This window comes from Lagopus muta, chromosome 2 (assembly GCF_023343835.1).
Source record: "Lagopus muta isolate bLagMut1 chromosome 2, bLagMut1 primary, whole genome shotgun sequence".
NCBI lineage: Eukaryota > Metazoa > Chordata > Aves > Galliformes > Phasianidae > Lagopus > Lagopus muta.
This window is the reverse complement of record NC_064434.1, coordinates 107,323,157-107,335,715: the sequence shown is the minus strand read 5'-3', so window position 1 is coordinate 107,335,715 and position 12,559 is coordinate 107,323,157. Positions and strand designations below refer to the sequence as shown.

Here is a 12,559-nt window from a genome sequence, read left to right as displayed (position 1 = left end):
TCTGCTTTTAATCAAGTTCATTTAACTTTACAGTTGGGTAACACAGCAGCTGTGAATGTCCGTGATTCCATTCAAACTAATTTCTCTTTTTGCTAACTCAGATGTAGACGAATGCACCCTGCCTCCCTATTGCCACCATCGATGCGTAAACACTCCTGGATCCTATTACTGCCAGTGCAATGCTGGCTTCCAGCTGGCATCCAACAACCACACCTGTGTAGGTAAGAACTTCTTTACACGCACTTACACGTAAGCTCAGCTGGTAGAGACAAACACCCACACATGACTTGCCGTGATGGCAATTTAATTGTCTTTATCCCAGCTTACTAAAGGAAAAAAAAATACCAACCAGCACATCACACTAGTTGCTGTAGTGAGAGGCTGTCCTGACTGTAGGAAATCATAAGATCTGCTGTAAAAGAATCAGAGATCGTAATAATAAAAAGGAAAATACGGCTGCTGAAGTACAAGGTACTGAATAAGTTTATATTAGGTATACATACTTGAGAGAAGGATGCTATTTCTTAAGCAAAACTGTTAATTTTCCAGGATTTAAAGACACATTTCTCAGTAACAGTACTGAAAGACAAGAGTGTCGTTGAAAATATCCATAAAGAATAAAACCTGTGTTGCCATGGTGGTAATTTTTGTTCTTTGTTTTTATTTCATGTTTTGGAACAAGGCTAGGTAGGAAGTCAGGAGATTGCTTTTCTCTGATTTGGGCTAAGGAACATAAATGGTCATACTGAACCTGAGCAAAGTTTTGCTTAACCCAATATTCCTTCTCCAAAATTCCAAATAAGGCTTTAGGGAAGAGAATAGGAAATAAGATAAGTAAGTAGCCTCCCATGTTCCTAGTACTGAATAAGCAGTAAGTGTGGTTTGTGTTCCCTTTTTTCTTAATAATTTTTTTTTTTCATGCAACATGATCTTGGATCTCAAATTCTGGTCCCTTGGCTGTTGACTTTAACACAACTGAGTTCTCAGCTAGGAGGAGGAAGAATGAGAGTGGCTGTGAAAATCAAGAGATTGGTGATGGAGAAGGCTGGAAGTTCTCCCTGGCTCAATACACACATGCACAGGCACGCTGCACGGCACTGCAGTGACAGGGGCTTTCATTGCTTTGCACCAAATAATAGGATAAATATTGCATGTGGACTTAACATAATCATGTGACAAGTTGTTACTCATCTGACCCTTTCCGTGGCTCAAATTCAAGCTGTTTTCTTTCAATTACAAATCCGTATGACAGCTCCAGGTTTGCTAGGTGCTTCACCAAGAAGTCCCTCTGGACTCTTGCTGGCCTCCCAGCCTAATAAGTCGTATTCCCACCAGGAAAGGTAAAGTGAATCTTAACAAGAAAATCTGTAAAAGAATGGCTGCTGCATCAAGGCAGACTCTCACATCTGCAACAGTCATCTGGCAGAAGTGATACTTTGCAGCTGTACTGATCACATTTGTCTTACAACTTTTTGCATATATTGAAAGTGGGTCAATATTTCTTGGAAGGGAAACAAACGGAATTGTGGCTTTGGCTTGCTTATTTATTCCTTCTGGTAGCGTTGTCATGATGTACGTTCTTCACACTGCTGCCAGAAACCAAATGAAAGGAGGAAAAAAAGCTTGGTAGTCAGTTCTCCCCTGTTGATTCACTGTCAGGTCCAGCAGGATCATATAGCTAATTAATATGCTCCTCGTTGGTTTAGTTCTCATGAATGCCTTGTCTTTGGCTGGGTTGGTTTTTTTGCAGTTTTATTGGTTGTTTCTGGAGGTGGCTGTTGCTGACACATATAAGCACTTGCAAAAGCTAGGAATTCAAAAATTGTTTACAGTGCAGCTCTCTACTAATGATTACAGCTGATGAACACAAATATGAATGGAAAATATGCAGGAAAGAAACACAAGGGAAAATAAGGAAGCAACAAAGAAGCAACAATTAGTCATCGGCCTATAAAAATGAGCTCTACAAATTGTAAACGTGATTACACTTCTATAAACCTTGCATTTAATTTGCTTCTCTTCCCATATTGCAGTGTTCTCACATGTATCCTTCGGATGGCACATCATGGAAAATCTAGCCTAGAAACATACCTTCCCCCTGTATGGTCTAGGCCTTAGAGCTCTGCAAAATTGTACTGGCCTAAAAGGCTCATGCTGTAATTGTAATGGTATTTCAAAGAACAAATTTAAGGAGTAATAAATAGCTCCAATCTTAACCACCACATGCTGAGAGGTCTTATCAGTATGTGTTCCTTATATCAATTATTTATAGACTTGGCATTTTATACCTGAAAAAAAAAGACACTGGAATGTGGAGTTTAATAGCCACACTAAACATTATTGGAATAATTCAGTACACATTCGGATAACTCTCATTCCTGGAAAAATACTCTTTTTTTCTACACGGAATGTAAAGCATAGATTTGACACTGTTCCAAAGACTGCAGGTCTATAGTGATGTAGTCAGCTGAGCTCCGGCTAAGCAGCGGACCCAGACTAAGGACTAATCCACTTCATCAGCCTAATTACTGGGTACAAAAGATAAAGATCTGCAATTTTTCCTTTCAGACATAAATGAATGTGATGCCAATAACCCGTGTGCACAACAGTGTTACAATATCCTGGGTTCTTTCATCTGTCAGTGTAACCCAGGATTTGAGTTAAGTAGTGACAGAATCAACTGTGAAGGTAAGCGACGTTTTTCTTTTCTTGGAAGAGCAGTCACTTTGGATTGATTTTCCCAGAAGTCTCCCTGTGAACTAAGGGGTAGAATTCAAGTGGAAACAAACTGTGGGTGTGCTTCATTGCCAAAAACCTGGAGTTGGCTTTTTTCCTTTGATGTTGCAAATGTTGTTGCTGATACGCACCTTCATAGCTGCAGCTTAATTCAGGTATGTGTAGGTATGGCTGGCTGTCTTGAACAGTAAGGGCAACACAGGACAGACATCACTACTGTTCGGATCACAGCTGGGGAGAATAAGGCTTCACAAGCACTTGAACTGTGTGTGGTCTAATGCTGATGGCCATTAAATGAATTGGAAAGGAATGAAAACCAAAAAACAATTGAAATTCTGAGTGCTGTTAGGTTCCTCAGAAAAGAAAAACCTTCAATTTTTGATTGCAGGGAAACAACAATTGGGCTTTTGAGGCGCTTTCAAGCCTGTGTATACAAACAGCATGTCTCCTGATGATTATACAATCAACACTTTATTTCCTCTGCCAGAGCCTCCACAGGGGTCCTCTAATTTCCTTTTGGACACAGGATGATCTCACTCTTAAAGCCCATATCCCTTCTACCAGTCTGTGAGCCAAAGAGGTCTTTTTGGTTTACCACTGCCCTCCTAAACAAGCCAGCAGAGCTATTACAGATGCTTCCTCTCCAAGCTTCTTAAGCTAATTTACTTGCAAGTGAACAGAACAGGGAGCAGCAAGAATGCAGCCTTCGGGATAATCCCTGACAAAAGTCGAGAGCTGGGTTCAAATCTGAGGTACTGGGAGGGTGTTACAGTGTTTTCCAAGCCATTCCCTGGTTTTCCTTGGTTTAATTTCATTTCTAGGCAATGACATACGGTGTTTAAATCAGTTTCATAGTACAACTCTCTGGCAAGGGGCTGATGGTTACACAAGGATTAAAAGAAGAAAAGAAAGGGTATATCTCAAATAATATTTGAAGACAAGAAAGAGGCCTTGCCCTCTTTCCCAAAAGACTCCTCCATTAGGATAGCTCACAAACACAAAGGCAACATTTTCTGCTATGCTAGCTTATCTCGTATTTGCTTTTTGTGGAAGCAGTCATTTCTTTAGAATAGAAGAACTGTAGATTCTCACTCCAGTTTTCCCAAACTACTTCTGAAGTCTTACTTTAGCTTCCTCAAATAAATGTATTTCTCAGTTTTGAGAGTGTGCAACAACACGAGTAAAACTAGACCTTCTGTTTCCAGCTTTAAGGTGTAAAGTCATTTCAGAGTCCTTGAGAGCTTATTCTTTAAAACAGCTTCACTGTTTCTTCCCTTAGAAACAGCAACTAGCTGTTGTGTTCAATCCTGTAGAAAGGTAGATGTCAAAAAAATAACCCAAAGTTCTGCTCTCTGCAGATACTGATGAATGCAGAACTTCAAGTTATATATGTCAATATCAGTGTGTGAATGAACCAGGAAAATTCTCCTGCGTCTGCCCTGAAGGTTACCAGGTAGTGGGAGGCAGAACATGTCAAGGTAAGTGCCTCTATCTTAACACTCTCAATTCTGCATTGTTAGTAACATCACTTCACACGAGACTAAGAATGCTTGCTGTCTAATTGTTTATGTTTTATGACATTATAATCATGCTTACAAATGACTTGTTGATGCATTTGATGACCAGTTGTATATTTGATATTCTTTTTATGTGAATCCTTCAGCTCAAACTCTAAATTCCTCAAATGCTTAGGAAACAAAATTGAATTTTTTGCAGCTCTGAGGTAAAACTCATCTTGGATGTCCAGGTTGTGAATCTAAGTTCCGGAGATAGATATCTGAAAAAAAATCAGGCCATTTATTACAGACACTAGGCATTGCTTTAAACCATGTTTCTTTTTATAGAGGTTCCTAAGTGCAGCCAGAACAGAAATGAAAGATATGTTCTGATAACAGACAGAAGAAAAAAAAGCAAAAAAAGCAAGAACTTTGAGCAGCTGGTTTTGTGTTTAGAAAACAAATGTTCTGGTCAGTCGTTCAGTTCTGGTTGGGTGCCACCACATTACTAGGATTATAGTTCTGAAGCTTGTTTTTCTCACTATATTACATTTGTTATCTGCAATTTCTTCCAAAATACTGAAGAACAATTTTATCTTTGTAATCCTGAACCTCATTTAACAAACTTTATTTTTAGAAATAGGTGTGCTAATTGTCAGAAGGGGATGAGGGGAAGAACTCAAATTTATGAAAATGCTGTAAGGCCGTGGGTTGTTTTTTTTTTTTCCCGTTCTTATTGTTTTGTTCTAGAGTTCAAACTAATTTCATAGAATCATAGAATGGCTGGGGTTGAAAGGGACCTCAAGGATCATCAAGTTGGAACCCCCCTGCTGCAGGCAGGGTTGCCAATCACTGGATCAAGCACTAGACCAGGCTGCCCAGGGCCCCATCCACCCTGACCTTGAACACCTTCAGGGATGGGGCATCCACAACCTCTCTGGGCAGCCTGTGCCACCACCTCACCATCCTCTCAGTGAAAAACTTCCCCCTGACATCTAATCCAAATCTTCCCTCCTTTAGCTAAAAACCATTCCCCCTTGTCTTGTCACTATTTACCCATGTAAAAAGTTTTTTCCCTCCTGATTATAATCTCCCTTTAACTATTGGAAGGCTGCAGTGAGGTCTCCCTGGAGTCTTTCTTCTCCAAGTTGAACAAGCCCTCCTCCTTCAGCCTGTCTTCTTAGGAGAGGTTCTCCAGCCTTCAGATCATCCTCATGGCCCTCCTCTGGGTCCTCTCCAAAAGCTCAATGTCTTTCCTGTGCTGGGAGTCCCACACTTGGACACAGTACTGCAGATGGGCCTTACAAGGGCAGAGTAGAGAGGAGCAATCACCTGCCTCACCCTCCTGGCCACCCCTCTTCTGATGCAGCCCAGGATATCACTCATCTTCTGAGCTGCGAGAGCACTCTGATGGCCCATGCTACGTTTTTCATTTACCCGGGCCCATAAGTCCTTCTCAGCAAGGCTACTCTCAAGTTCTCCCAGTCCGCATATATATCTGGGATTACTCCAACCCAAGCACAAAACCTTGTACATTGCTTTGTTGAACCTCATTAGGTTCACACAGGCCCACCTTTTGAGTTTATCAAAGTCTTTCTGGACGGCATCTCTTCCTTCATCTGTATCAGCTGCACCGCTCAGCTTGGTGTCACTTGCTCAGGGTGCACTTGCTCCCATCCTCTATGTCAAATAGATAATCTGATAAAGATGTTAAAGAGTAGTGGTCCGAAGACAGACCCCTCGAGGACGCTGCTCATCACCGGCCCCTACCTGGACATAGAACCATTTGCCCCAACGCTCTGGTTGCAGTCTTCCAACTAATTCCTTACCCATTAAATAGTCCGCCCTTCAAATCTGTATCTCAATTTTAGAGATAAGGATGTGGTGGGAGACCATGTCAAAGGCCTTTCTGGGGTCCTGGTAGATGACATCAGTTGCCCTTCCTTTGTCCACCGATGCCATCATTCCAAGATAGAAGACCAGCAGATAGGTCAGGCACGACCTTCTCTTGATGAAGCCGTGCTGGCTGCCTCAGAACGCCTTCTTTTCCTTCATGTGCCTTAACATGTCTTCCAGGAGGATCTGCTCCATGATCTTCCCAGGTTCAGAGGTGAGGCTTACCAGCCTCCTTCCTCCCTTTCTTGTAAATAGGAGTGATGTTTCCCTTTTTCAAGTTCCTGGGGACATTACTTGACAGCCATGACTTTTAAAATGTGATGGAGAGCAGTTCTGCAACCACATCAGCCAGCTCCCTTTGGACTCTGGGATGCATGTTGTCCAGCCCCATAGACTTGTACACATTCAGTCTCATGAGGCACTCTCAGACTTACTCTGCCCTTACAGCAGAGGTGAGTTTGTTCCCCCAGTTCCAACCAAGAGTTTCAGGGATGGGAGAAATATGAGAATCCTGGCTGTCAATAAAGAGTGAAGCAAAGGACTCAGTGAGTACCTCAGTCTTCTCCATGTCTCTTGTAGCTACTTCTCCTTTCTCATTTATCAGAGGAGGCACACTCTCCTTGGCCTGTCTCTTCTGACCCCTCTTAACTTGCCTATCCCTTCTAGAAAGCTCATAGCCCTCCATGGCAGTATTCCAGCTATGCAAACCATCCCGCCATGTTTCTGTGATAGCAATAAGATCATAGTTTTCCAAGTGCACATGCTCCTGCTCATTTCCCACACTGCCTGCACTGGTTTAGAGGCACTTCAGCTGGGTTTTCAGACTCACTGCCTTCATAAAGGAGCCTTCCCACAAACCTCCAGGGCAAATGGGAGTTTTTCCCCCTCAGCTTCCTAAAGTGACAGCATTCCCTTGTTCTCTGTCACTCAGCAGTACACCTCCTCCCCGAGCAGCTCTAGCTTAATGCCCCGCTGATGAACCCAGCCATCTTGCTCCCTAGTATATCCTTTCCCTCTTGGTCAGTTCTGTACTATCCCACATCAACGTTCCAGGTTTGGCAAAGGTGCATCCCAGATCATAGAATCCATAGCCTTTGGTGTGACACCACTCACACAGACATCATTCAACTGGTCTGTTCTCCTGCCTGGATCCCAGTTTCCAGCTGGGAGGACTGAGGAGAACACTGCCTGCACTCCTGATCCCTTCAACATCTTCCAAGGGACATAAGGTCTTTTTTGATGTATTTTAATTTCCCAGTCACAGCTTTGTGTGACCTAGCTTGAAGTCTCGGTGAGGACAGTGGTCCTCCAGCTTTATCATAGTCAGTATCCCCTTCCTGATGTCCCGAATGCAAGCCCCCAGAAGGCCTACAGAGAGGTTATCTGGGCAGCAGATGGATGCCTCAGTGCCTCTCAGCACAAAATCTCCAATTGCTAAGACCTTTTGCCTTTTTTAGCAGCACTGGTCCTCAGTTGGGCCTTCTTAATGTGATCACCTCTTTCTGGTTCTCAGCTGCTATCCATACCTTCTTCTTTCTCCCACACCACAGCCTGAAATCTATTAGCTAGTGGGACTTCAGGAGCAAGGGGAGAGAAGAGTCCCTGAGCAGAGACAAATGTCCAGTCACTGTCACCTGCACAAGTTCACCCCCTGCCAGATGGGAAGCCAGCTTATCTTACTCCCCTAGCTGGACCCCAGGACAGGGCTGTCTGTCTGTCCATGCCTCTGCACCATAGCAGGCATCCATCTCTCTCTCAGACTGGAATTTCTTTTCATTTCTAAGAAGAGCAGCTGATACGGAGCATCTTGAGGCAGTTGGACCATCTTTAATTTAAAAAAGCATCCGTCTTCAAAGAGATTATATTTGAATAACCCCTTTTGGAGGCTGGGTTAATTTCAGGAGAGCATTTGAGTGACAGTGGTTGGGTTCTGGCACTGACAAGTTGACAGAACATTAATAGAACACAAGTCTGATTGTCTCCATAACCATTCAAGGTTATTTTCCCGGGGGGGGAGGGGGGAAGGAAGCACTGCTTCACACAAAAATAAACAAGACTTCATAATTTCTTTCAGAGCTATTTTTGTTGAAATGTAACCATTTAATGGGCATTTTTGCTAGACCATGAAAACCAGGCAATTAGAAACGAGGTCCCGCAAAAAGCATGAAATCACAAAGCCTCTGTCTTCTCCCTATAAGATGTCTTATGCTATAAAATGATTCTTTGCTAACTTGGAATTCAGTATTTCTACAGTTGCATTATAGCGTGACTCCTGTGTTTCTTTAGTCAACAAAAAATGTTTAGGATTAACATGCATTTAACAAATATGTTCCATGTCTGCACAGGGAAATGCTTTATAGCCAGGCACCAGAAAAGCAGGTAAAGAAAACAGAAATCTTCAGTTCCAGCAGAAGAGCAGGTGGCTTGTTTGGTGGTTGTTGCTTTGTGTGTTTGTTTTTGTATCAAACTCACTTCTTCTGCTTTGACCGTTCCTTCTCCTTCCTCCTAGACATAAATGAGTGTGAGACTACTAATGAATGCAGAGAGGATGAGATTTGCTGGAATTACCATGGAGGATTTCGTTGTTACCCGATAAATCCTTGTCAGGAGCCCTATGTCCTCACGTCTGAGAAGTAAGAGAAAGACAGACACATTTTTAGGGTTATCCACACCAGGCAGCATGACCGAATTTGGCAGAACACAAGTACTGCTTGTTTGCTGTTATCAAAGTCACCCGCTTTTGTTTTTCAGCCGCTGTGTCTGCCCCGTATCAAACACCATCTGCAGAGAGCTGCCCTACTCCGTTGTGTACAAATACATGAGCATCCGTTCAGACAGAACAGTGCCTTCTGACATCTTCCAGATTCAGGCAACCACTATTTATCCTAATACTATTAACACATTCCGGATCAAGTCAGGAAACGAAAATGGAGAATTTTACCTGAGAGTGAGTATTGGTAGAGCGGGGTATGGAAACCTCTAGTGCTGCCAAGGAGTTGCAGTGTTCCTGTAAGAGCAGTAGTATCAGCTTTTTAATAGCACCTTATTAAGTGTGCTTGCTTTACAAATTTCAAGCCTTTCCCTGCTCTGCCCAACAGCTCTACAAACTGAGAATCAAACAGTTCAAGTGACTGCAGCACAAGTAACCACCATGGATATTTAGCGAGTGATACTCACCCAAAATTCAAAATGCCTCTATGATTTTGCAGTCCGTACTGACATCCCTCCTGTGCATATTTAGAAGAGAACCATAAAAAACACAGAAGGCATTGAATGAGTATTCTTTTTCTCCACAGAAGAAATTAAGTCAGGAAATAGCTCAGGATGGGGCACTGATTCCAAGAGAGAGAAATTCAAACGTGCAGCAAAGTCTGTATTGGGAGATACTTTTTTCTCACAGTGCTGCAACTATTTCAGAAAACCACAGAAGTTTAAATGACTTAGGACAGCAGTATTTCCTGTTGGTATAATGCATTCAAGTAGATTACGGATGAATGAAACTAACTTCTACTTCAGGATTTTTTGAAAGGAATCTAATTTTTTTGGATATTTCATATATTTATAGATTCCTGGAAAATCCTTTTTCCATTATGTGGCTTTATACTCAGTAAAAAAAAGCATCAGCACTGAAAACAAGCCAGAACGTTATTAATTAGAATGTTTTCATTTATTTTTCTTAAAATATGAGGATTAGAGTGTACTAATAATACAGCAGAACACTGTGTTGCCTGTTTACATCAAGATAGAACAAGCATCTCCTCACTTGTGCCTAACTTAATCTGGTATACCTATAACTCAGTGCTGTTCCCTGGATTTATTGCACATCAAAAACCCATACCTACCCCCAAAGTATTAACAGTTGTTTTAAGAAAAAAAAATGGACAGCTCTGAAGTTCGAGTTCATTCTAGGTAAGGAGAAACTCCAGTCTAGCCTGCAGATTGACTTTGAAACTGAATTCCAATCTTCTGTTGCCACCCAACAAGAAATCACGGGGTTTAAATAAGGAAGCTTGTGTTTATTCCTGACAGAGTGCTGTGGTAAATAGAGCTCTCTCTTAGAAATCATTCCTGTTGTTTCAGTGAAGCTTGCAGTCTCTGACACAGCACATGGATTCATTTGTCTAACCTACTTGGTTCACATGGGGAGCAAAATACAATAGGTGAAGGGGGAGATGAGTTTCCCCCCTTTACCATCTGTAAATTAGGAAGCCTTTCACCATACTGATGGCATGCCACCTTTCAGCTGGGCCATCAAAGTCTCATTCCCTAGCAGCAAGACCCCAGCCTGGAAAGAACTTTGGGGTGGAGCAGGAGGCATTGAGGCACGCTAGCTGCAAAAACTCCCAGTGTTTTTGGGGTACACAGCTTCTGCTGTAGTTTTATGAACCATAGTGCAGTTTCCCTCCACTGAATAAGCTGCATCACTGTTAAACACATTAGGTTTCTCTACTTGTTCTTCACATATCTTAAAAGCTGATAGATGGAGATAAAACGACAACCATCCTGGGATAGATTACCACTTTCCAGGTCCTGCAGGGGACTCAGCATAACCAGGAACAGATTTTGTAGCGCGGTTTATTCCTCCATGCCCCAGTCAGGTAAAGCCTTCCCTCCAGCGAGGCCAGGTGTGAGATTAGTCACGGCCATTTAGAAGTGCTTAAATAATACTTGCATTGTGCATCTCCGTGCTGAGACGGAGCATTTTTATGGTGCAGTAAGGCAAGCAGTCCCTGGGCACAGCTAGAGAATCGCTTAAGACTGAATTGAACTTTCTTTTTTCCCTTCTTTCAGCAAACAAGCGCCGTAAGTGCAATGCTGGTGCTGGTGAAATCGCTGTCGGGGCCAAGAGAACACATTGTGGATCTGGAGATGCTAACAGTCAACAGTTTGAATTACCGTACAAGCTCAGTGTTAAGATTAACAATAATAGTGGGACCTTATGCATTCTAGTGGTTTTCAATAACCCTCCACTGGCACTTAAAGCAGCCAAAGAATATTATCTTAAAGAAAGCACTTACTATTTTATTTATAGATTTTACTCTTTTTTTTTTTTTTATATATATTTGTGTAGTAAGTTGATATCCTTAACCCACACATTACACCTGTAATTCAGAATTAGTAGATGTGTTCCATAGTATAACATGGGCATTGTCACTTTCTGTATAAAGATTTCAATCTTTTTAATACCTTACTTGGCCTAGAAGCATAGTACTTCTGTATGAGAACTGTATTGTTCATGCTATCCTGTAAAACTTCACACACCCTCCATAGCCCAATAGGTCACACAGTTCAGAGGTGATCTTGAATTGTTCTTGTTTAAAATTCTAATGCAGCTACACTGACAGTCTCAAAGGCAAAGAATTGTATTATGGATGACACACAAAGTAATGGTTCTCTGATAAGCTAAATATATTTCTTTGTAACTAACTTTATAACAAAAGATACCAGTTAATAAGAATCTATTCCTGTAGACATTTATGTGCTATCACTTGTTGTTTTTTTTTCTGATCTGGGTTGGGGGGTAAAGTTGCATTGTGAGAAGTGTTTTGCATCGGGTTTTTACGTGCAGATTGTGTTCACCATACCACAGAATAACATCCTGATCCAAGAGAAACAGGCCATCATAAGAGCATTTCTCCTCCAATGAAAAACTCCAAGTGGAAAATCGCCGCACTGGGCACTCGCTTTCTCCCGAGAACACTGTTGGCAGTTACTGGCTAGAGGGATGCAGCATTTTCAGACAGAAGCTAATGTGCTATTTCTCCAGAAATATTATGTTGTGTACTACAAACCGAGCATATTTGCTTGTTAAGTTATATCATATATTTTCAAGCACTGTCCTGTTCTTGCGCTTACAACTCAGATGTGTCATGTACAGTGTGCATAAAATTTATTTCTAATTCAAGAACTAATAGCATCTTTTGTAATATGTAAAATCTTATTTCCTGTTTAAAATGTAGTAGTTAATCCTTTGATGTACAAAATTTTTAATAAAGTTCTCTTACCGTAGTGTGTTCAGTCTGTTTTGAGAAAGTCCTAGCCCACACTAGAGGGCTGAGCGCTCACTGCTATTGGTTCTGTAGGGAACGAATGGCACAGAAGATGTCAGGTCACAGAGTGACCTGGCAAACTAACACCATTCCTCTGTGGAAGGACAGTCATTACCTACTGAGTCCTACTGATGTTTTAAAAGGCCACACCAACACGTTAGTTGCTGGTCTAAAGGAAGGAGCTTCCTTTCTACTCAACACCTTCCATTGAAACTTTGTGGACACTGTATTTGTTGGATACAAAATCCCCCTGCGGTGCAGACCCACGTATTCAGATTTTTTGAGTGGTTCTGTTACCCTTGGTGATGGCTTTTCAGGAAAAATGCCCAGAGACAAGCAGCCAGCATGGCTGGAGGACATGGCGTGCAGAGATCCTGGGAC

General features: G+C 42.0%; 1 protein-coding gene across 1 annotated transcript in view; it reads left to right on the top strand.

Annotated features, from left to right (window-relative positions):
• Window positions 1-12,137, top strand: part of EFEMP1 (EGF containing fibulin extracellular matrix protein 1) — a 51,271-nt gene extending 39,134 nt beyond the window's left edge. Inside the window, exons 7-12 of the mRNA XM_048938192.1 lie at window positions 102-221; window positions 2,569-2,688; window positions 4,095-4,214; window positions 8,638-8,761; window positions 8,880-9,075; window positions 10,920-12,137. Of these exons, the coding sequence (XP_048794149.1) occupies window positions 102-221; window positions 2,569-2,688; window positions 4,095-4,214; window positions 8,638-8,761; window positions 8,880-9,075; window positions 10,920-11,078 (839 nt within the window). The 3' untranslated portion in view covers window positions 11,079-12,137. The remainder of the gene's footprint in view (window positions 1-101; window positions 222-2,568; window positions 2,689-4,094; window positions 4,215-8,637; window positions 8,762-8,879; window positions 9,076-10,919) is intronic.
• The last annotated feature ends 422 nt before the right edge of the window (window positions 12,138-12,559 follow it).